Source organism: Sturnira hondurensis, unplaced genomic scaffold (assembly GCF_014824575.4).
Source record: "Sturnira hondurensis isolate 20B ecotype Veracruz unplaced genomic scaffold, ASM1482457v3 Scaffold0022910, whole genome shotgun sequence".
Taxonomy (NCBI): Eukaryota; Metazoa; Chordata; class Mammalia; order Chiroptera; family Phyllostomidae; genus Sturnira; species Sturnira hondurensis.
The window spans coordinates 16,950,620-16,976,704 of NW_028095541.1; the positions used below are offsets into that span (position 1 = coordinate 16,950,620).

The 26,085-nt window shown below is 43.0% G+C and overlaps 1 protein-coding gene across 1 annotated transcript in view; it reads right to left on the minus strand.

Moving 5' to 3' along the window:
* Positions 1 to 1,561: 1,561 nt before the first annotated feature.
* The window catches only part of LOC118980462 (armadillo repeat-containing protein 3-like), a 93,344-nt gene continuing 68,820 nt past the window's right edge, over positions 1,562 to 26,085 (minus strand). The window contains 1 exon segment of the mRNA XM_037037071.1: positions 1,562 to 1,827. Within this exon segment, the coding sequence (XP_036892966.1) occupies positions 1,562 to 1,827 (266 nt within the window).

Consider the following 26,085-nt stretch of genomic DNA (forward strand, 5'->3'; position numbering starts at 1 on the left):
CTGGGGAGGGTGAGTGCGACGGGGAATATTGGGGCACTCTGACACCCAGGACAAAGGTCGTCTAACTATGACCCCTGGAAGTACTTTGTGCAGCCCATGACCCAGGCTCCTGGGCGTCCAACGTGCATTCAGTAACGCAAGGAGTGTTTACTGAGCACCCTCTGGGACACAGGCACTAGGTACACCCTGGAAAAACAGCAGTGACCACGACAGACCCGGGCGGTCCCCTCTGGGCTCATCCCCTCCACCGAGGGCACCAGCCCTGCCTCCGGAGATGACTCCAGGGCCCTCTGCTCTGATTCCTCCGTGGTGGGGGGTGGGGGGAGCGAGGACATGGACGGGACTGCAGCTAAGTGTTGGGGTAACAGCAGCCCATCCTCAAGAGAAAAAGAATGTTAGTTTATAACATGATTTATGAATTGCAAGTGTAATAAGTGACTCGAGTCCAGGGTGTGTAACAGGAGGATCTGACCTGGTTTAGGAGCTCACAGGTTTCCCCAAGGCAGCGTCAGTAAGCTGAGGCCTCAGAGAGACGTAGGGCTCAGTCTGGTAAGGGGGAGGGAGGGGGTGTTCCACGCAGGGTCCTGTAGGTTTCAAAGTGAGAAGGAGCACCGGGCACATTCAGGGATGCAATGGCGCCAATGAGACTGGAGCATAAAGAAAGGATGTGCATGTGGTTGTTTATTTGTTTTCCTAATTCTTTTTATAAAAGGAAAATCACACCCTGTCCTTGACAGCTGCGCATCACTGTGAGCATCTGACAGCAGTAAAAGGCTTTCTGGAGGTTCTGAGTAACGCGGCCTGTGGACGCTCGGTGGGCACAGACCAGGGCCAGGGAGGAGGGAGCCCTTCGTGATGCTGCCCCGGGGACAAAGCAGCTCTGCCCCAGCTCAGCAAGGCCAGGGTCCCTGTGATTCGAGCTGCCGGGGTCTCCACATCAGCTGGGACAGAGCTGAGCTCGGTCAGGGCCCCTCTGAGTTTCTATGAGCTGATCGGTTTTGACGTCCCAAACTCCTTCTTGCCGCTCCCTGTGTTAGGGTTTTATCTTTCAGGGGCACTAGAAATCCTGTGTCCAGGCACAGTCACAGAGGGGGACGGGGCTGACTGATCAGTGGGACGGGGCAAATCTGGCCCCCACGGAAACAGGCTTCTTGCCTCCGCAGGGCCTGCTCTGCCAAGTTTTCTGTAGTAGGACTTTCTCCACCATCATCATCACTGGAAAGTCCCTTAGGATGTGGGCTCCACACTCATAACTTGGTGGGGGCAGAGAGCACATCAGAGCCATGAGCAAGTTTGTGCTAAGGACTGCGTGAGCCCACCAGCAGGCAGCACTGCCCAGCTCCTGGAGCCGGACCCCCGACAAGGGCCAGCGCACAGACGCCCACAGCTCCGGGAGCCACAGCAGAGCTGCGCGTGGCACAGGGACGTGCTTGTACCGGCCAGGGCTCCACACAGCACAAGGGCAGCCTACAGGGTGGACACGCTGCCCCACGCCTGCATGCTCTTTCTGATTCTCTCTCTAGCTTCCAGGGGAGGAAATTATGATAGTTACAATATAGTGCTAAAACCCACAGATTTTGGATTCAGAAAGATCCAGGTTTGAATCCCAACTTTGCCGCTTCAACTCCTTAAATGGGAATATGGATGCCCAGTGCACGGGGCTGTTGCTGGGGCTAAACGAGATGACGTCAGTCAGACATTCAGCATGGTTCCGGCCAGGCCGTGTGTTCTTAGTAACCGTCTGAACCAGGGAAGAAATACTTGTTTCCCCCTTATCCTCCTGCTGGAGCTCGCCTGCTCTGCAGGCTGGGCCAGGGACACTGAGGGCTGGATGTAAGCACCCCCATGTTCACTGCAGCCTTCTTCACGACAGCCAAGGTCTGGGAACAGCCCAAATGGCCATCAGCAGAGGAGCAGATAAGAAAGCCTCGTACTACAGTGGAATTCCATTCACACAGGGGAACACTAGGCAGCAGTAAAAAGGGGGAACTCGTCTTTTGTGACAGCATGGGTGGACCCAGAGACTGTTATGGTAAGTGAAATAAGCCAGTCAGAGAAAGACAAATACTGTACGATCTCACTTATATGTGGAGCCTAATGAACAAAATAAACAAACGAGCAAAATAGAATCCTAGGCATAGATACAAGGAACAGACCGACAGCTGTAGGAGGGGGAGACCCCATGAGGTAAGAAGGGGAAGAGAGTAGCCAAAGGACATGTGTACATGACCCATGGACATAGACAACGGGGTGGGGATGGCCTGAGGGAAGGGGGCGCCGAGGGCTGGGTGCAGCGGGTGAAAGGGGGAAATTGTGGGGACATCTGTGATACTGTGAACAATAAAAATAAAGTTAGAAGAGAGTCAGCCAAAGGCTTTCGGACTCTGCCCGTTATTATCCATGGGCTTTTAAAACTCTGAGTAAAGAACGTTTGGAAGTTGGTCCTCCTCAAACCTCAAATTAACATTGCCTTTCACTTCAGACCACCTGTGCCCCTACTGTCTGGTTGAATAAGAACTTTCAAATGACAAAAACAAGAATAAAACTTCCTAATCCCACGAAAGTTAGTGAGATGCAATGCAAAATAAAAATTAAAGGAGGTGGTCATTAGGTTATTTAACATGCAAAGCACATTGTATCAATTTCTTATTGCCTCGAATAGTTTGAGGTTCCCTAAAGATTCTTTAAAAGGGACATGGCTATACTGATGTGTGCTAGTCATTTTGAAGGGTCTCCGAAGGGGACCTCAAATGCAGCCACCAGGCAGCCCAGGAGCTGCAGCCACCACAGCTGGCTGCTACCTTGCTCTCCTGCAGGCTGTGCAGCTGGCTGGTGCTGGTTCCTGGCTGCAGTGATGCACCATGGGACACACACACACAGACACATGCACACACACTGCTGCCATGGTCTTTGGAGGGGACAGGACCGTGCTAGGGCACCTGAAGGGGCTGAGAGAATGGCTGCCACATTCGCTGTACCACCTCCTGACTTCTCCCCCAAACCCGAGCCCATTCTAAACTGTCTTCTGAAGAGCTCAGTCTGCTTCTGGCCTCAGGTCTTTTTCCGTAACCTCAAAGAGACTTACATGAAAAGGATTCCTTGCTGGGATGGTTCAAACCCCACCCGGGGGCGGGGAGAACTGAGGCCTGCCTCTCTCTCTATAAAACAAATGCTTCCTGCCCATGGGCGAGTGTGAGCAGGTACAGGAATGTCCTCTACCCTGACAGCACCAGGTGAGCCCAAGTGCCCTGCTCTGTGGGCATCACCACGCATCTCTCTCACACACAGGAACAGAACACAGAGAGTTGGCTCTCATTTACAACAGCAAGCAGGAATTGCTGATTGAAAATAAGCCTGAATCAGGTTAAAAAGGCAACATAAGTGAAAAAGTGGACAAAATTACTTGAAAACACATTACAATACCAATCACCATACTGCACACCATTAACAATACTAACTTGAAAGATTAATTTTTGGATCAATATTCTTTCAGAGATTTATTAGAACTAATGAGAAAATTTTATTTTATTTTAATTTATTTAGTTTTAGAGGGGAAGGTAGGATGAGAGGGAGAGAAACATCAATGTGTGGTTGCCTTTCGTGTGTCCCCTACAAGGAACCTGGCCCATAACCCAGACACATGCCCTGACTGGGAATCAAACCAGTGACCCTTTGGTTCACAGGCCAGCACTCAATCCACTGAGTCACACCAGCCAGCGCAGAAAATTTTAAATTCATGGGAAACATTGTTAAGCAAATGGAGTAAGCATACTGATGTAAATGAATCAGGAAAATATGCCCCAATTTGGAAACAATATTTTTTAAAAAACATCAAATTCATAAAAAGCCCTATGACTCAAAAATATCACCATTCTTGCCAAAACACTCTTACATTAAAAAATATGGTGAGTGAAAAAATGTTTAAAGGCACATAAAAGTTGCAGAATTTTTTTTGGGGGGTAGGGAGGTTTAATGAGTTTTTTTCTTTTTTTTAGTTGTTGTTCGAGTACAGTTGTCTCCATTTCCCCCCCACCACTCCCCCCAACCCCAGCCATCCCCACCTTCCACCCTCGATCCTACCCCACTTTGGCTTTGTCCGTGTGTCCTTATACATGTTCCTTGATGACCCTTCCTCCCTGTGATGATATCCCCTCCCCCCACCCTCTGGTCACTGACAGTCTGTTCTTCATTTCAGTGTTTCTGGTTCTATTTTGCTTGCTTGTTTGTTTTGTTGAGTAGGTTACACTTATAGGTAAGATCATATGGTATTTGTCTTTCACCGCCTGGCTTTTTTCACAGAATTTCTTTTTCACTATTTATCGCTTTATTTTTTACTGTCGTTTTCATAACTGATTATTCACTGTCATAAGCTATCAGCCTATTTGTTAAGGGCAGACTGCTCACTGCAAGGGGGGGGGGGTCCCTGGGGTCCCCAGTCACTTGCTATCCAAGGCAAAATGATATCTAAAACATTACCTCAGGCACTGGGAGTGCTACCGAACTTCCAGCTTTAGTTTAGGTTTCACCAGCCACTGATGGCATTTTGCAGTGGTTTGTGCAGTAATCATACCTCAGCTCTTCTTCCCAATGTCCCTGGCCTTTGGATTGCCCGAGGGTCTAGTCTCTGCCGTCATTGTTCCAACCCTATAATGATAGTTGAGCCTAGGATCCCGGGGGCGGGGGGGAACACATGTCTTAGACAAGGGGGAAATGGCCACCAAGGGCCTCTAGCGAGGGATCCTCCCTTCCATTCCGGACTCAAACCCAGGGCCCAGGGCTGGTAAGCTTGACCCTGCTGGGGATATTTCTTCTCTATCATACCTCATATTGCTGACTCATGTAAGTGTTGATATTCTGTCCAGATCCCTTTGCCCTTTATCATTTTCATCCCCTGTGCTCACACCCTTTGGGGTATCCCTAGGAATGAGTACGGCAAAAGAAACAAGCATCTTGGATGTAAAACGTCAGCATAGCTGCCTCTGGGCGTCTGAGAGTGAGAGCCCACTGAGCAGGCAAGTGCCTCTCCCACCCCAGAGCAGCCCTGGCCCTGCTGCAGTCCGCACCCCAGTCCTCAGTGTTCTGCTCGGGGACAGTATGCGGGGGTGAGATGAGGCAGGACAGCCACTTGCTCACATGGAGGACTGCCACAGTTTCGGCAGCTCTCAGAGACTCCTCTAGTCCATTCTTCTGCCTGAAATCAGAATCATACCTGAACTGCTGTACAAAGTAATCACCTTGTTTTTGCAAAAGAGAAACCATTTCACATAATTTCCACCCATGAAGACCATCTAGTGGAGGGACTGACCTAGGGATTCAGGAACGGTGGGTATGGTTGTGGCCGGCACTAGCTAGTCGAGTCCCTCTGAGACTCCGTTTGTTCACCTGGAAAGTCCACAGGGGTTGGATCCAATGGCTTCTCATTCTCTTCTTTCCATCGCTGGCATTTTATGGTTCTGGGAGTCTTTTACCCTGGGAATAATCCTAATGGGGTAGTATTTTTAGGCAAAGCACCTTGTGGGCTGAGTTTGGGTGCCGGGGAGAGCACAGCAAGTCTTCTGCCAGCACTTGCCCTGGGCGGGTGGTTATTTATGAAGATGTTAGTCCCAAGCAACGGAGACTCAGGGGAGTCCTGGTGACTCCCGGGGGCGTGTCCTTAGGATAGGGTATCAAGTTCAGTGCTAATGTTAATAGATGTACCAGCCCTGAGAGCTGCCTTCCAACACGTGAGACGCCTTGTGCTCCCAAGTGCTGCAGGACCCGTGAAGACAGCGCCCTCAGCAAAGCTGTGCCTGAGACTGAAATCAATCAAGCAGCCGTGTTTGTGTCGTAAAGGGTAGAAAATAGATTATTTTAATTGCTAATTGTTCTCGAGACCCCTACCAAGATATTTGTTTTAAATGTGGCCTAAATGTTTTTGATGGGCATGGTGGAGGAATTACAGTTTATTCAGAGGCTGACGTGCTGCTGATTGAAGTACAAAGAAGAGTAATCAAGGTTGTTTTTTTTTTAATATGGCTTTTAACATTTACAAGGAAAATGATTTCGAGGGCTATGTGCTGGAAAGAAATAAGCTGTAAACAGTTACCAATCAGCCAAATACTCCGATTACTAAGAATATTCCCTCCACTCTCATCTCTTACCACCCCTCCCCCATGTTCAACATCTCGATGTAGGAGGAATTATTCTTTTGTTCATAACTCTCTGGGAAGGAGAAAAAGGGTCAGATGGAAGGGCATCCGTGCACTGGGACTCCAGGACCTCATCTTGGATAACTTCACAGCCAAAAACCTTCCTTCCTGACACAGGCAGGGGGGGCAGCCTTGTGAGAGGCGCGCATTCAGATGAAATGAGCTGAAGCCGCTCAGTGGGCCTGCCCTGGAGGCCAGCCTCCCAGCCCTGCTCTGCAGAACTAGACTGGATGGTGGGGGCAGGGCTCAATTTGCATGTTTTTAATATGGAAGAAAGGTAAGAGTATGAGAAGAGGAAATTGGACGGATGTAGAAAGCAAGTGTGCGGACTACCGATTCTTCCAAGAATGTAGCCTAGGGTCCAGGGACTACGAATATCATAGACACGGTGGAAATAGTCACCTACAGGCTCTGGAAGGGTTTCCTCCCTTCCATCCCTGACTCAGACCCAGGGTTCAGGTGTTGTGAGCCACACAATCACAGCCCGACTGCCAGACCGCTGGGTAAGGAAGGGGAAATGGAGATGGACGGCAGTCCCCTGGCCAGTGATCCAGTCAGGCACGTCTATGTGAGGAAGCTGCGTTGGGGCGTGGGTGAGCCCGCTGGGTGGAGACACATCGATGTGCGGGGCGGGCGATGCCTCCTGAGTCACAGGGAGAGAGCTCAGACGCTCTGCTTTGGGACCTCAGCCGATGGGTCTCTTCACTGACTGGCCTTGATTCGTATCCTTTAGAATAAAACTGTGGTAATAAGCACTGTATTTTCCTGAGTTCCGTGAGTCATTCCAGTGAATTATTGCACCTAAGGGGAGTGGTAGGAGCGTGCCTGAACTTGAAGCCGGTCGGTCAGAAGTGCGGGTAGCCTAGGTCTCCCAAACTGGCAGCTGGCCTCTGACATGAGGGCGGTGTTACTGGGGACTGAGCCCCAAACCTGCGGAGTGGGTGCTGACTGGGAGCTGGTATCTGAACTGCACCACCGCAGCATTGCAGGCAGTACCGATTTCACATTTTATTTGTGCTGTTTAACATTAATATTGAATATTATGTGATAATAGTAATATTTCATTTACTTTAAAATAACTATAAATTAATTTACTTACCACAGTTGACATACAATATTATATTAGCTTCAGGTGTATAGCATAGTGATTAGAATGAGTGACCACCCTGATAAGTCTAGTACCCATGTGACACCATATGTGGTTATTCCAATATTATTGGCTATATTCCACATTCTCTACTTTACATCTCCATGACTATTCTGTAACTGCAAATTTGTACTTATTAATCCCTGCACCCTTTCACCCACCCCCTTAAGCCTCCTCTTATCTGGCAACCATCAATTTGTTCTCCAAATCTGTGAGTTTGTTTCTGTTTTGTTTGTTCATTTACTTTGGTTTTTTAGATTCCACAGGAAATGAAATCATATGGTGTTTGTCTCTTTCTGTCTGACTTATTTCACTTAGCATAATACCTCCAGGTCTATCCATGGTGTTGCAAATGGCAAGATTTCATTCTTTTTTTAATCCTCCCCTCAGAGCACTGTTTAATTGCTGTTAGAGAGAAAGGAAGGGTGTGTGTAGGGGGACGCAGTGGGAAAGAAATATCCGTGTAACAGTGAAACACCAATCAGTTGCCTCTTGTAGGCTCCCTGACTGGGGGCCAGACCCACAAACTTCTGGTGTATGGGATGATGGTCCATCCAACTGAGCCACACTAGCCGGGGCAAGATTTCATTGTTTTAAATGACTAAGTAATATTCCACTGTATATACAATGGGGAAAACAGAGTTTATTCTTATATTATTATTTATTAATTACTGTATTGTTTTCCATATGAACCCCTATTAATCTCCTTTTGCCCACCCCATATGTTCCTGCATTTTTATGTTTATGTATCGATGGACACCTAGGTTGTTTCCATATCTTGGCTATTGTAAATAATGCTGCAATGAACATACTGGGTCATATATCTTTACAAATTAGTCTTTTGGATTTCTTTAGATTAATACCCAGATGTGGGATTGCTGGGTCACATGGCATTTCTATTTTTAATCTTTTTAGGAACTGCCATAATGTTTTCCATAGTGGCTACATTAATTTACAATCAATCCCACCAACAGTGCACGAGGGTTCCCTTTTCCCCACATAATCACCAACACTTGTTCACTGATTCATTGATGATTCACTGATTTATTGATGGGGTCATTCGGAGATGTGGGAGTTGCTTTCTCATTGTGATTTTGAGTGCATTTTCCTAATAATCTGTGTGTTCACCTTTTTTTCATGGGTTTATGAGCCACGAAATATCATGTTGGAGAAACACCTATTCATGTCCTTAGGACAAGGTATCAAGTTCAGTGCTAACATAAATAGATGCACCAGCCCCGAGAGCTGCCTTCCAACACGTGAGACGCCTTGCGCTTCCAAGTGCTGCAGGACCCGTGACGACGGCGCCCTGAGTGAAATGCCCAAAATGCTGCCCATAATGCTCTCCCATACCCTCTGCCCAAAATGCTCTCACATTGATATATATTCCTTACAGATCTTAAGATATAAGTTAAAACAGTCACTTACGGGGTGTTTTGGGTTTCTTGTTAACAAAGAAAAGTGGATGTGTGCCCTGGCTGGTGTAGCTCAGTGGATTGAGCACGGGCCTGAGAACCACACGATCGTGGTTTGATTCCCAGTCAGGGCACATGCCTGGGTTGCAGGCCGGTTCCCTGCAGGCCAACTCCCAGCAGGGGACAAATGAAAGGCAACCATACATTGATATTTCTCTCCTTCTCGCCTTCCCTTTCTCTCTAAAGATAAATAAGAAAGAGAAGTGGATGTGTAACCAACCACCAACACATAATCCAGTGATCATTTCTTTAGCCATAAGTCTCTGTAGTTATTCAAAGCAGTCACTGGCTCCATGTTCTTAGTATATACATACATACATATATGTGTGTATGTATATCTATACACAAACACATGCTTTTTACACTGTATATGTGTGTACTAATTTGATGATGAAGAGGTAGGCATGAAGTTCCTGAATAGGAGGTTAATCTCAAAGTCATTAATCCATCAAAATGATCAAGATTCTCTTCTGTGGCCGGAGAAAGCCACACCTGCAGAGATAAAGATGATGGTCTATCAAACTCCTGCTATCCTTCCACCTGGGCTACTCGGCACTTCAGTGTGAGTGGCATGCAGTTACTCGTGCTTCACACAGCAGAGGCCTCCAGAAAGCTGGGTGGACTGAGGCAGCAGTAACTGCTTCTCTTTCGGGGAAAAGTCCTTAAGTGAAGACGGACTCAGAGTGAAAGCTGTGGGGAACACTCCTGTAATCGGGAAATCCTTGGGGACAGTGCTACAGAGGTGGACACAGGATGGGGCGAGGGGGCTTTCTGACTAGTCAGTACTTTCAGAATTTTCTCTTTTCTAACCTCTTAGTCCAGGGAACTATATTCGAGATTCTGTGAGATCCCAAGAGTCTGAATTATGTGATTTCTGACAATTAGGGTGCCTTCAATTTCTTTGTTTCAAGTGGGTGAGATGCAGAGAAGGAAGGAAGGAAGGAAGGAAGCAGAGCCAAGCAGAGTTTCCTTCCTAGAAAGAAACAAAAAGGCACAAAAATGGAAATCAACATTTAATGTCAAAGAAAAATGGCTACCATATAAATATACAACTGTTCTTCCTGGAATTCCTTCCCTTCTAGAATAAACACATTTACTCAAATTATTATACAGGGATAGAGAATGATGTAGTAGAATCCAACAGACCAGCAAAATGAAATGGGCACCAGGGATTTTTTTTTAACCAACAGCATAATAGCTAGCAAACAGAGTATGTGGTCTTTAATAAGGATTTATATTTTTTATAATATAATGATAACCAGCTGTAAATGGTGATTTATATTTTTGTAACAAGATCTCAACTGGCTATAATATAGTGAATATACTTTAAAACCCACTAAAGTTTGGAAGCCAGAATACAGTAATCTGTATTCATTGTCAGCCTCCAGCACAAAACATCTCGATTTACCCAGTACCACAGAATGAGTCCAGCAAGACTATTAGGCATCAGCCAGAACCACCATATTCCAATCATTCACCAAAAAGGCAGAAACAAAGAGAAAGAGGAGAGGAACCCATTATAAGTTCTCTAGGCCCATTAGGAAGCATGGAGCCATTCCCTTGGCCACACACACGTGAAGGTACAAGAAAAGTGATATCGTAGACATCAAGGGAATGCCCCACCAGTGTCACTATGGCAAAACCAGAAGAGTCTACAATGTTACCCAGCATGCCTAACCTTAGTGTGAGGGGTAAACTAACAAGGTTAAGGGCAAGGTTCTCGCCAAGAAAATTCATTTTTATTTTAAGCATATCAAGCCTGAAGAACATGAAATAAAAGAGTAGAAAAATTATGGAAGAGGTTATATGATTGCATAAAATTATTAACATTCAGTAAATTGTACAGTTAAAATAAGCACATATTGCTATATGTAAGTAATTTGAAAAACAAGAGTCCTTGATTCTGATCATGGGCCGTAGGAGGTAGAATAATGAGAAGAGGACTGGACATGGGATCTCGGGACCTGTGTTGTAATCCTGACTTGGCTTCTTACCCATTATCTGATTTGGGGTAATTTGCTTAAGCTTCCTGAACTTCCGTTTCAAATATAAAATACAGATAAACATTCTGTCTTTGTCTCCCTTACACGGATGTTTGTGAAGGCAAAGTTAAAACTGACAACTAAAACTTGTAGGCTATTACTCAGGAGCAATGTATAGTTAACAGTGTACCAGCACTCTCATCCAGAAAAGCTACCAGAACTGGGTAAAATACGGAAACTATCTCTCCGTAGGCAGCAAAAATCTTCTGCAGTAGAGATTCCTATATTCGTTTTCTATTGTTGTTGTAACAAATAACCACAATGCAGCATCTTAAAAAACATATTTATCTCACACAACTGTGAGAACAGGGTCTTGCTGGGATCAAATAGATTTCTGGAGGCCCTAGCAGAGAATCCACATTTTTGCCTTTTCTGGCTCCGAGAGGCTATTGACATCCCTTGGTTTGTGGCTCTCTTCCTCCACCGTCAAAGGCAGCAATATAACATCTCTTTGCCCGTTCTTCCACCAGCACATCTTTCTCCATCCTCAGCCGGGACAGTTCTCCACTTTAAGGATTCATGTGATTAGGACAGACCTCCCCAGATAATCCAGGACAATCTGTCTCCCTGTGTCAAGGTCCTTAACCTATTCACATCTGCAGAGAACCTTTCACAGGTCTGAGGACTCGGGTTTGGGTTTCTTTGGGGAACATTGTTCTGCCCAGCACAACTCCAGGCAGAGAAGAACCCCAGAGGCCACTCGTATCCTGGGATCACTAGCCAGTCATGAATTCTGACAAGAGTCTGGACTTCATGCCCACAAAGGGCATCTCCCAGGGGACAGAGATGAGCAGAGCATTAAGCAGACTTGGAGCCCTAGGAAAATGGCTAGTTCTTCTCCTAGAACATTTGAATGTGGGGCCTGTGTGGGTTAGGAGGCTAAAACCCTAAGTGGAAAGCCTCTGAAATGCAGAGCATTGTTTTTCATCAGTTTTGTGAGCAGAGATTAAAAGTTCAAACTGCTTTACGATGAAGGCCTCACAGAATACACAGGCTCTCAGTTGACCTTCAGGCTGGAAGGTCAGGGGTAAAACAGAGGTACACCGAGCCTTATCAGGTGTCCAACCAGCTTCTGGATATGCAATTTAACACACTGAATTGAATTAAATTCCTGTCCGATTTAAATGAAACAGTGGCCACCACTCTATCTACTCATCACAGAGAAAAGCGTACCCTCTCTAGAGGAAGGTAAGAGTGCAATATATGCATTTTTTATCCTCACCTGAGGACATGCTCATTGATTTTAGAGAACAGGGAAGGGAGGGAGAGAGACAGGGAGAGGAAGATGGATGTGAGAGAGCAACATCAATCAACTGTTACCTTTAGCACACACCCCAACCAGGGACTAAACATGCGGCCCGAGTATGTGCCCTCATTGGGAACTGCCTCGCTGGCAACCTTGTGGTTTACAGGACAATGCTCCAGTCAACTGAGCCACACAGGCCAGGGATGGGAGTGTAATATTTTAAAAAGACATAATATCTGAAATTCAATTTAAAAACTCCTACACTTTCCAAATGGCAAGAATACATGATTAAAATCAAATGACAAAATATACCCATAGGTGATCCAGACAGCAAAGTTTAGTTGGCAAAACCTCTTAAAACTATGCTTAATATGTTCAAGGAAAAAAATGTGAAGGGAAAACACACCTATGGTAAACTTCAGCAGAGAACTGGAATCCACAAAAAATAATTAAATGGTTATTTTTAGGACTAAAAGAAATACAACAATTAAAATTAAGAATTCAAAAGATGCGTCTAAGAGCAGACTAGACATGCAAAAGGAAGAAATTGGTAAATTAGAGAGTACATTGACAGAAAATTTCCAAACTGAAGTACAAAAGTGTGAAATGAGAAAATACAGAAAAAAGCCTAAGAGATATATAGAATGCAATAATAAATAGTCTAAAATTTGTGTAAAACTCCAGAAGGAAAGGAGAGCAGGGGAAAAGCAATAGAGAAGAGATAATAGGAGAATTTTCCAAAACTAATGAAAATATCAACCTAAGATTCACAGAGTCTACGAGTCTTACATTCAATAAACACAAAGATAACCACACATTACAAACTGCTGAAAACCATATAAAAACAGAAATTCATAAAAACAGCTGGGGAGGGAGGGAAACACATTACTTTCAATGGATTAGCAATAACACTTACCAATGACTTCTCAGAAGGAACAACAGAAGCCACAAGACAATGGAACTTTAAAATACCAAAATAAAATTTCTCTAAATTGGAATTCAATATTCAAGGAAAACAACTCCTCAAAAATGAAAGGAGACCAAACTCACAAAAATTTACTAAATATGTGCAATTTTTGTACATAAATTTTCCTTAATAAAGCTTTAAAAATGAAAGAAGAATAAATACATTTCTCACCAACAAAAACTGAGAAGATTTACCAGTAAGAATCATGAACTAAAAGAAACAGTAAAAGGAGTCCTTCAGGCAGAAGAAAAATAATCACACATGGGATTTCAGGAAGAAATGAAGAGCAACAGAGAAGTTGCAAACATTCAGGTAAATACACCTGATGTTGGCACACATATGAACAATGTGTGGGGTTTCATGTGTGTGCAAAATTAACCACGTGACAACAGTAACATGAAATATGGGAGGGTGGTAATGAAATTTAAAGTGTTCTAACATTAGCATTTTTGGAGATGTAAATAGGAAAGTAATCATTTTCAGATGGTCATAACAAGTTAAGAATGCATGCTGTGATTTCCAAGGCAGTCAGTAAAACAAGAAGTAAATCACGTATTACAAGTGAATCAAGAGAAAAATGGAATAATTAAGTTTTCTTTCTGCCCATAAATCCCAAATAAAATTATTCAAACACTCTCAATAGCAAATAATTCAAGACTCTCAATTTCTAGCACACTTCAGTTGCCATTGGTATTAGCAATAAACAAATGCCTACAAACATGTAATCTATTTATTTTTTGGCATTTGATTTAGTCTTTTTTTTTATAAAAGAGCAAATTCATAGACTTAGATAAAAAGGAAACAAATTTTAGTAAATGTTTTATTTGAACATTATGAAGTTTAACTTTGTAGGTAATTTTATTCATTATCGCTGAAATCTAACACACTCCCATCGGAACTTATTTGAGGGCCATAAGGTTGGACCTAGAATGTTCAAGACATTCTAAATTTTGAAAAAGAATCATGCATCCCACCCACAGCCGTATGTGCCTCCCAAAGCACAGCTCTTCCATGATCCTACTCCGCGGTGCTTCTTTCATTGCTGGCTTGTCGATCAGTCTCCTATTTCCCTTCCTCTTTTGCACTTGACCCCTCATCTGTACACGCCCATGAGGACTTAACCACAATGGAAACTTCAGGGTAGTTTTGTAGAGAATTTTTTGCTTATCAGCCTCCTCATGTCCCCAAAGAGTCATGCCCTCAGATCCCAGGTAGAGCCTACAGGAGCCAATTGGCTGGAAATGGCTGTCCCTCTGCCTTACTGTGAGACTCCATAGTCAGAGCAGGAGTCAGGGTCAAGTTCATTCCAGACAAATAAATTATTAGAGAAGCTATGACTTGATTTGTGTCAGCAGCAAACTTAGCCCAGTTTGGAATTAAATGAACAAGTCAGTCAGGCGAATTTTGAAAACTGAGGGTTAAACGAAGGAGAGGCAAGGGAACGGGACTCTTGGAGAGAGTCAGGGTTTCCCTGGTTTGAACTTCAGTGCCACACTGTTGATGCAGAACCTCTGACCAGTGGGCCCAGGTCCATCAGGAAACACATGGCCAAGGTGAGCTTCACACTGCAAAGGAGAGAGGCCTCTGTCATTTCTCCAATGAGAAAAAGCTCTTTACATTATAAAAGTAGACAGACAAACCCCATGTGGTCACCCAGTGTTTGACATGGGTGTGGGGAAAAAGTCTATTGAATTTGTTTAAGAAATGAAAGAATGTAGAGGTCAGCAGTGGTAAATAGCTCTCTGTTTTATCAGAGAGAATTCGAGCATGTTATTGAGCTTAGGCCTTGATTAACTCATCCATAAAATAGGGATAATAATAACTGTAGCTATTTAATAGAATTGTGTGACAATGAACTGATATAATGCATAGAAAGCATTTACACAATTCCTGGGGAGTTACTCAATAATGTTGTAGCTAGTGTATTATTATTTTTAATTGAAAATAAGACTACGTGTTTATCTGCTTGCCTTGGTGTTTTGTAAAACCAGAACATTTGAACACACAGGATATCAACATAAATCTGTTGTCCAGACTTAAGCACTGTCTTCTACCTAGCTCACAGAGGGAACAGTGTGCTGCTGTCACCTGCAGTGTCCCTCTGATTGTCACTGACATGCTGCGGACTGGGGAGGAAAATGAAGAGATGCCAACCACACTAGGCCTTTGCTGCCTGTCCCTGTTCAAAAGAATGTGAGGGGCCACGAGATATCAGCTCACACCTGTCAGAATGGCCATCATCAATAAAGCCACAAACAAGTGTTGGTGAGAATGTGCAGGAAAGGGAATGCTTGTGCACTGTTGGTGGGAGTGCAGGCTGGTGCAGCCACTGTGGAAAGCAGTATGGAGATACCTTAAAAATTAAAAATGAAACTGCTTTTTGGCCTAGCAATCCCACTTCTGGGGATATACCCTAAGAAATCCTGAACACTAATTCAAAAAAATGAGGTCTGTCCGGAAAAAATCCAGCCATCATTAATATAATGAGAACAGTTTACACACATTGATGTAATCTGGTATCCAGAGTGAGTGGACTGGAATGTGCATAAGTGAACAGTGACAGCTTCATTGTACTAGTCAGTGGGGCCACTGAGTGAGCATGTGTACTGTGTGGTTCTAGGATGCAAAATAAGTGAGTAGAGCAATGAATCTGCATCAAATTTTACGTTAAGCTTGAACATTCCTCCATAAAAACTAATCACATGATTTAGAAGGCCACAGACATGGGAAACTGGTGATCGGCAGCTTCATCACAACAATGTACCCACTCACGCATCATGTCTCATGCAGAGTCTTTTTGCGAAACCATCAAATCACCCAGCTGTCTCAGGCCCCATGCAGCCCAGATTTGCTGCCCTGTGACTTCTTGCTTTCCCCCAAACTTAAATCATCTTTGGAAGGGAAAAGATTTCAGACTATCAGTGAAATTCAGGGGCAGCTGACAGTGATTGGGAGAACTGTGTGAGGTCCCAAGGTGCCTACTTTAAAGGGGACTGAGGTGTCATTGCCCAAAGTACAATGTTTCTTGTATCTTGTACCTTCTTCAATAAATGTCTCTATTTTTCATATTACATGGCTGGATATCTTCTGGATAGACCTCATATATGCATCCCTATATTTACTGCAGTGTTATTTATAATAGTCAAGATCTGGAAACAGCCTAAGTGCTCATCAGTAAATGAGCATATAAAAATGTGTGGAACATTTACACAATGGAATACTACTTGACCATAAAAAAATCTTATCTTTTCTGACAGCATGAATGGACCTGGTGATTATTATGCTAAGTGAAACAAGCCAGTCAGAAAAAGATAAATACCATATGATCTCTTATGGTGTATGATTCCACTTATATGTGGAATCTAATTAAAAAAACAAAGAAACTGACAAACAAAATAGAAATGGAAACATGGGTACATGGAATAGACTGACAAATGTCAGAGGGGTGGGGATGGAAGGAACTGGATAAAAGAAGGTAAAGAGATTAGCTAAAGAACACATATGCTTAGTCCATGGACAAAGAAAATGCGTAAAGGCTACGGGAAGGGGGAGTGGGGGCTGGGTGGAGGTGGGCAAAGCGGGGGGATGGAGAACATCTGTAATAGTTTCAACAATAAATTTTTTTTTAAAGGTGAAGGGATCAAAAAGTTACAAAACAGTCACAGGAATGTAAAGTACAGGTGGGTATTAGAATTATCAGGGAGATCACTGCATAAGCTACAGAATTGTCTAACCGCTATGCTGTACACATGAAACAAATACGTATTTAAAAACTACAGAAAATAGTGTGGTGATAGCCAAAGGGCAATAAGGGAAGAAGAGGTGAAAATGGACCACGGGGGGATAGATGGGGGTGAAAAGAGACTTTGCTTTGGGCGACGGGTTATGACACAGTGAGCAGATGATGTTTCATTGAGTTGTACAGTTGAAAAGTGTATGATTTTGTGAACCAGTGTCACCCCAATAAATAAAAACAGAATGTGAAGGGCCAACTCTTTCTTTCATATGCTCACTCAGCTTCCAGCTCTGGGAGGCTAGAAACAGGAGAGGCTATTAGAGAGTGGCCCAGGAAGGTTCTTCCTCTAACCCACCGAGAATGATGGGAGAGAATGATGGGAGAGAGATCGAAGCAGCCTGAGTAGAAACCCGATGGGCTTCGGGGACAACTAGATGTGACAAGGACAGAAAGCTCTTTGTGGCACTTGGGGGAGCATCAGGGAAAACCAAACAGACAAAACAAAGAAACTCACTTGCTTGCAGACAACCTCTGTGCGAACTGATCCTAACGAGGTGTCCACACGTCTCAGGATTCCTGTGTTGCTTTCATCAGAGCCAGACGTTCCATGGGCCTCAGAGAATGAGGGCCATCCAGTGCCGGAGCAATACTTTTTCTCAGAACTAAGGAAGACATTCCCAAAGCTACAGCTGCTAGGACCGTTATTAGCATTTATGCCCCAACCAATTTTTCTACCGAGCAGATCTGATTCCCTCCCTCTTCTGCCACATCCCAGGGCCAGTTTTGCGACAATCAATTCTACAGGAGTTTTGCCTACTGCACCTTCACTATCAAACATAGTCCCATTGCAATGAAAGGATTTCTTGTTCCTTTGATTCTACAGGCTTCCCTCTCAAAGTTCGACAAGGACCTAAAAACACTAGGAGCTTTATGAACTGTGTTGCATATTAAGAAACACAGATTGGATCCATGAGCCCTAAATGTAGAAAAGGGGGGCCATTACAATAAAATAACAGTGGTTGAAGGAGGTCATCATGAGTGTGAAGTGTCAGAGAAGTGTGAGATCTGATGAAACAGCCACTTTCAGCAACAAAAACTTGGGTTTAACTAAACACAGACGCCTGACTGCCTGCGGGAATCCAAGAGCTGCCCCTGCCACTTCTTAGCTGTGTGAAATTGGGTGAGCTGCTTCACCTCTCTAAGTAAGCCTCAGTTTTCTCCTCTGTAAAATGGAGATAATACCTACCTTATGAATATGCTTTGAGAATTTAAATTGCTACTCTGTGGAGCACATGGTAAATGCTTATGAATGAACGTTCACTATAGTTATTACTATTATTAATGAAGACACCTGGTCGCTCTGAGTGGATCACTGCGATGAACCTTCCTGGGGAAGGCTCACAGGGACCAGTGATGCTGAAGGCTGGGCGGGCCAGAGGAGGAGGAGGGCAACAAGCAATCTGCCCACCAAAGACCCACAAAGTGCTTTAAAAGAAGGCTCTCTTAAACGGCACTAGGAAATGAGATTTTTCCATTTTAAATGGCAGTGAGATGGCGCTAAGGAAAAATGAGAAGAAATTAATTATAAACCTTGTAAAAAAAGCTGAGTGTAGTGAAAAAAATCTGGCAAATAATCATGAACAGGGAAAGCAGCTCAGTTTAGACCACAAACCTTAGTAGAAATATCTAACACAATTCAGCGATTCTCCAACATTCTGGTTTCAGGATCCTTTAACACTAAANGCCTTCCAATTTCTTGGTTGCAGCTGGACGTGCTCTCAGAGAACAGGAGATACCCTGGGAAAGCAGAGAGATGCCCTGTCATCCAGCCCAGCTGGGGGCAGTGGGGCCTGGCTCCCAGGTCTGGAGGCAGCTCTCAAAGCCCAGAGATGGAAGAATCCTGGGCTGACTGGATTCTCCAGGAAGAACCTTGTACAGCAAAATTACCTTTCAGCATCTGTGCATTTTATCTTTCCCAAGTATTTATTAAGCACAAACATCCTTTCCCAAACATCCTTTCCCAAGTATTTATTAAGCACCTCCCACGTGGCAGATACCACACTCAGTACTTAGGATCCATCTGCCATTATTTCCTTGGAATTTGTTTTCCAGGCAAAATAAGATGTGGATGATTAGCAATCCTTACTTCTCTGTGCAGTGCTTCTTGTTGAAAATGCCTGTAACTTTTCCACACATGCCCAGGGTTTTATGTGTGATGGGTAGAGTTCTTGTGATGCATTCCAAATAAAGTAGAGGACTGAAGGGACTTGTGAGAAATGTAGTTTCCACTTTTGAGACTTCCCATCAGTCATTGGGAAAGAGTTCTAATTGGCAAGCAGGAGCTCCCCAAATGGGAAAAAAAATGAATGCGGGTGGCCAGGGCCTAGGTCCTGGTGCCTTAGCATCCTGGGTGGCATTTAGTTGACTTACAGCAGGGAGACTATAAGAGCTGCTGCATGCTGTATTGTTCATGTGGTACACAGTCTACCCTGGCAGAGAGAAGTTGCTCTCTCCCTGTGTTAAGAGAGTTCCCTCACATTGGAGGACGCAAAACAACAGCAACAACAAAAAAGACACTTTCTTTGCTCTTGAAGACCTCGTTGGTCAGGTTTCACACCTACCTGGGAAGTAGAAAGACAATTTCCCTGGAAGTTCAGAGACCTATGCTCACAATCAGCATTGCCTGAAACTTATTAAAAACTTTGGGCAAATCATTCTGCTTCCCTGAGCCTCGGTTTTTCATGCCATAAAGTAAGAAGCTTAAACAAGATATCTCTTGGAATTTTTTAACCTTTAAAACTCTACTATTGACTTCTGGACAAAATGGAGGCAAGGTAAACACCGCTCACCTCCTCATACAACCACATCACAATTACAAATAAGCTAACTGATGCGGACCCCAGCTCATGGATTCTGCCACATTGTGAATGAGGCATGAGAAATTCACACAGCCTATGGAGTCCTGTGGAGGAAAAGGGATGGCATGGCTTCTCTCGCAAGAGGAGGGAAAAACCCTGGCCCTTGTCTTCATCGCCTTTTACTGTTTTTCTGGGTATATTACATGAAGGTCCTCATTTACTATGCACAGGTTTGCTTTAGGTGGCTACCTTTTACAGAAAAACAAAGGAGCCAATGCTGCTAATCACATAGCCGAAGAAGGATATTTGCAAATGAAAAGGGAAAAGTGGTTGAATGTTTACACTCGTTCTTGGAAGGTTTAGCATGGATTCTAGGAAGTTACTTTGCAGTAAATGTTTGTTGCCTTAAGTCGGGGTGAGGGAGTCTTAGCAAAAGCAAGTCTCATAGCAGTCTAGGTACAGTGCAGGCCTGATTCCCCACAGGAGAACTTATCCATGGATGTGGGTCCTGTGCATCTCCAAGTGGGAGCTGGGCCTAAGCCACGCAGAACAGTCTCCTATAAACAACCATCGTTCAGAACTGTCAGAAATCAAGCTGAATGGAAGTCCCACAACTATAGAATTAAAGAACAAACCAACTACAGAATTAAAGAAGAAACTACATTGAGACTGGTAGGAGGGGTGGGGACACAGAACAGACTGGTCCCACACCAACATGTGGCAGATAAAAATCAGGAGGGATATTGGAGGAGGGAGGGGACCCAGCCCCACATCAGGTCACTCAGCCTAGGGCTCTACTGGCAGGAAGAGAAGTCATCATAACTTCTGGATGTAAAAGCAGTGGGGATTGAGGCTGTGGAAGACAGAAATTACTGGAGTCTCAGGTTGTTCTTCTTAAAGAGCCCACAAATAAACTTATTTGGACTTACTCAGACCTCCAGTGTAGGGGCAGCAGATTGAAAGGTGTCAGAGACATATGGGGAGGAACTGAATTGTGTGGCATCAGGGCAAGAGTTGGGGGGCAGCTTTCTCTCAGACAGAAGTGCTGGTTGAGGTCATTGTTCCTTTCTGAGCCCTCTCCACACAGAGCTACAGAGCCACAGAGCTGGCAGGAGGGCACCATATCTGAGACTCCATTAAACTGGTTAATACTCTTCATCCCATCCTGGTGATTTCCTGAGGCCCTGATCCACCCAACTTTCAGGCCCACCCAAGCTGTTTCCAGTAATTTCTCCATACAAATGGCTTGTCTTGGCTCATGCTTCAGATTTTCCTAAATGCCCTCAAACAAGCAGCAGCTGGTTTCAATGAGCCCAGTGCTGCTCGTTAAGTTGCCCCAGACCTGGCGCTAGTAGCAGCCAGGCTTGGTTCATGGCTTGGCTTTGCTTGGGCACCTCCAAGCCCAACAAAAGTAGCAGCAACCCGTGGATTGCTTTGTGGCTTATGTTGCGTGATCCTGGATAGAACACAGTTGGTAGCTGACCTTGGACATGCCAACAGAACTCAAGGCTCAACTACAATAGGAGGGTATATACAGCCCACACAGTGGGTGCACCTTGAGTACCCAGCTTGGGTAATAGAGGAAGCTGTGTAGGATACCTACTACATTAGGTAACTCTAACAAGCCTGGGAAATGTAGCAGCATTACCTAATAGGTGGAAACAAAGACAGGGAGGCTGCCAAAATGAGGAGACAAAAAACATGACCCAAATGGAAGAAGAGAACACAACTCCAGAAAAACAACAAAACAAAATAGAGTCAAGCAATCTACCAGATGCAGAGTTCAAAACATTGGTTACAAGGATGATGAAGGAACTTAGTGAGGACTTCAATAGCATAAAAAGTTCCAGTGAAAAACAAGATACATTAATTGAAATAAAGAGCGATTTTCTGGGAACCAACAGTGGAGCAAATAAATGAGAATCAGATAAGCGATTTGGAATATAAAGAAGTAAATGACAACTCGCCAGAACAGCAAGAAGAGACACAACAAAAAAAGACAGCTATAGGCCACTATCTTTGATGAACATAGATGCTAAAATCCTCAACAAAATATTGGCACACCAGATCCAGCAATACATTAAAAAGATTATTGTACACCATGATCAAATGGGTTTCATCCCAAGGTTGCAAGGATGGTGCAATACTCACAAATCAATAAATGTAATACAACACATAAACAAAATAAAAGACAAAAATCACATGATCATATCAATAGATGCTGAGAAAGCATTTGATAACATCCAGCACCCATTAATGAAAAAAACACTCAGCAAAGTGGGAATAGAGGGAGCATTCCTTGACATAATAAAGACCATATATGTGAAACCTACTGCCAACATCGTACTCAATGGCAAAAAACTAAAAGCTTTCCTCTTACGATCAGGAACAAGACAAGGGTATCCACTTTCACCAGTCTTACTCAATATAGAACTGGAAGTTCTAGCCACAACAACCAGAGAAAAAAAGGCATCAAAATTAGAAAGGAGGAAGTAAAACTGTCATTATTTGCAGGTAACATGATAGTATACATAACAAACCATATAGGATCCACCAAAAAACTATTTGACCTAATAAATGAATTTGGCAAAATGTTGGGATACAAAGGCACTATTCAGAAATTTATGGCATTTTTGTACACCAACAATGGACTATATAAAAAAGAAACTAGGAAAAAATCCCATTTACTATAGCAACCAGAAAAATAAAGTATCTCAGAATAAATTTAACCAAGGAGGTAAAAGACCTATAGTTGGAAAACTATAGAACACTAAAGAAAGAAATTGAGGAAGATACAAATAAATGCAAGCATATGCCCTGTTCTTGGATTGGAAGAATTAATATCATTAAAATATCCATGTTACCCAAAGATTCAACACAATTCTTAGTAAAATATCAATAGCATATTTCACAGATCTAGAACAAATATTCCAAAATTTACATGAATCCAAAAATGACCCCAAATAGCCTCAGCAATTTGGAAGAAGAATGAAAAAGTAGGAGGGATCACAATACTTGATATCAAACTATACTACAAGGCCATTGTAATCAAAACATCCTGGTACTGGCATAAGAACAGACATAGAGAACAGAACAGAGAGCCCAGAAATAAACCCACTTCTCTATGGTCAATTAATATTTGACAAAGGGGGCATGAGCATACAACGAGATAAAAATAACCTCTTCAATAAATGGTGTTGGGAAAACTGGACTGCTACCTGTAAAAAAAAAAAAACTAGACCACCAACTTACATCATATACAGACAAAACTCAACACTGATAAAAAACTTAACTCTAGCCCTGGCTGGTGTAGCTCAGTGGATTGAGTGCAGGCCTGCGAACCACACAATTGCAGTTCGATTCTCAGGGCACATGCCTAGGTTGCAGGCCAGTTCCCAGCAGGGGACTCAGAACAGGCAACCATACATTGATATTACTCTCCTTCTCTCCTTCCCTTCCCCTCTAATGATAAATAAATAAAAATCTAAAAAAAAAATTAAAAAAAAACTTAACTCTAAGTCCTGATATCATAAGAGTCCTAGAGGAAAACATAGGCAATAAAATTTCAGATATCTCCTGTAGTAATATTTTTGCCAATATGTCTCCTAGGGCAAAGAAAATAAAAGAAAAAATAAGCAAGTGGGACTACATCAAAACAAAAAGCTTCTGCACAGCCAAAGAATCCATCATCAAAATGAAAAGGGATCGACCTTTGGGAGAACATATTTGCCAACAATATATCACATAAGGGTTTAATCTCCAAAATATATAAATAACTGTTACAACTCAACACCAGGATTACAAATAATCCAACTAAAAAAATGGGCAAAGGACTTGAATACACAATTCTCCAAGGAGGACATACAAATGGCCCATGGACATATAAAAAGATGCTCAACATCACTAGGCATCAGAAAGATGCAAATTAAAACCACAATGAAATATCATCTCACACCTGTCAGAATGATCATCATTAATAAATCAACAAACAACAGTGCTGGAGAGGATGAGGGGTAAAGGGAACCCTAGGGCACTGTTGATGGAAATGCAGACTGGTGCAGCCACTGTGGAAAACAGTATGGAATTTCCTCAAGAAATTAAAAATGAAAATGCCTTTTGACCCAGTGATTCCACTGCTAGGGATGCATGATAAGAATCCCTAAATGCCAATTCAGAAGCACTTATGCACCTCTGTGTTGATAGCAGCATTATTTACAATAGCCAAGTGCTGGAAACAGCCTAAATGCCCATCATAGATGAGTGGATCAAAAAACTGGTACATTTACACAATGGAATACTACACAGCAGAATAAAAGAAGAAACTAATACCTTTTGCAACAGCATTGATAGAACTGGAGAATATTATGCTAAATGAAATAAGCCAGTTGGTGAAAAAAATACCACATGGTCTCACTTTTAAGAGGATTCTAATGAACATAATATACTAATGAGCAAAATAGAACCAAAGTCACAGAAAATTGGAACAGACTGACAGTGGCCAGAGGGGTGGGAAGAGGGGGATAATGATGGAAAGAGGGGGAAGGGACTAGTCAAAGAACCTGTATGAATGACACATGGACATGGACAATGGTGTGGGGGAGTCAGTGGGGGGGGTGGGATGGGAAAAAAGAGGGCAATGAAGGAAAATTGGGATAACCATAATAGAATAATAATACAATTTTTTAATTAAAAAAGAATAGCATGAAGAAAAAAATTAAAAAATGAGGATAGATTAAGAAGCCTCTGTGATAGCTTCAAGCATACAAATATAAGCATCATGGGAATGCTAGAAGAAAAAGTTTACAACTTACAGCAATAAGTTGTAAGCCTATCTGAAAAAATAATGACAGAAAACTTCCCTAACTGGCGAAGATAATAGACATACAAGTCCAGGAAGCTCAGAGAGACTCAAACAAGATGAGCCTAAAGAAGCCCACTTCAAGAGACATCATAATTAAAAGGCTAAAGATTAAATACAAAGAGAAAATCTTAAAGGCAGCAGGAGAAAATCAGTTAGTTACCTACAAGGGAGTTCTCATAAGACTGTCAGCTGATTTCTCAAAAGAAACTTTGCAGGCAAGAAGGGGCTGGAAAGAAGTATTCAAAGTGGTGGAAAGCAAGGACCTACAACCAAGATTCCTCCACTCAGCATAGCTATTGTTTAGAATCAAAGGATAGATAAAGAGCATCCCAGACAAGAAAAAGCTAAAGTAGTCCATCACCACCAAACCAGTATTATATGAAATATTGAAGGGTCTTCTTTAAGAAAAGAAGGTAAAAATATGAACAATAAAATGGCCATGCATACATATCTATCAACAATTGATTCTAAAAAACAAAATAAGCAAACAAGCAGAACATGCACAGATTCATAGATACAGAGAATGTTTTAATGGTTGCTATGGGGGGGTGTTAAGGGAATGGGTGATAAAGGTGAAGGGAAGTACAAATTTGTAGTTACAGAATAGTCATGGGGATGTGAAGTACAGTGTAGGGAATATAGTGGGACATAAACGAACTGGTACAATGGTGTGGGGATTGCCTGAGGGAGTGGGAGGGGGGCTGGGTAGAAGGAAGCAAAGGGGAAAAAGCTGGGGCAACTGTAATAGCTCGTGATAAAATATAATTTAAAAACTCCACTATTATATTATTCAATATAATCAGTCATCAACTTTTGTTTTATTAACCATAGATTTGAAACACTCATTTGCCCTGGGAATCTTTGTTGCTTTAAAGATATTATGCTTGTTATTTCCACCTTATTGATTGTGTATGTGTGATAAGGACAATAACACATCAATTTCTTTCTGAAAAAGTAAAAAGAAAATCCCAATGGATAATTTATATTGGTAGGCTCTAAATAAGCTTAAGTAGTAGTTACTTGGGAGATGCTTGGAAAAAATATTCTGCATTTGTTAAAATGGTAAGGAAGACTTTATTCAGGACTATTGCAACAGAGAAAAGAGATTGGACTTAACACCAAATACAGAGAAGGCAGCTGGGGACTTGGAGCAGAGGGGCAGAATGAGGGGGTCACTGGGTAGAAAATCATTAGAGGAAACACCAAGGGTAGGGATATTCTTGTTAAACCCATTTAATAGGGTTCTTGTGCGAGGGAGGCCAGAGTGAACAGAAAGCAATGATAGGGAGTAAGGAACTTTATGTGATTTTGAGAATGATCGGATATCAATGGAGGAGTGGGGTCTCACTAAACTGACTTAGTAAGATTTTTGCTACACCTGGACGAGGCAGACCAAGGACAAAGCCCAAGGACAAGACCTGGTTGAAAAGAAGGCTGTTTAAAGCTTGGCCAAGGAAAGAATTCTTCTCAGTGAGGGGAAATAATCTACTTTCTGGGACAATGTTATCCTTTTGAGGTGAATTTTTAGTAATCATTGGATAATTAGTTCTTCATAGTTGTTTTAC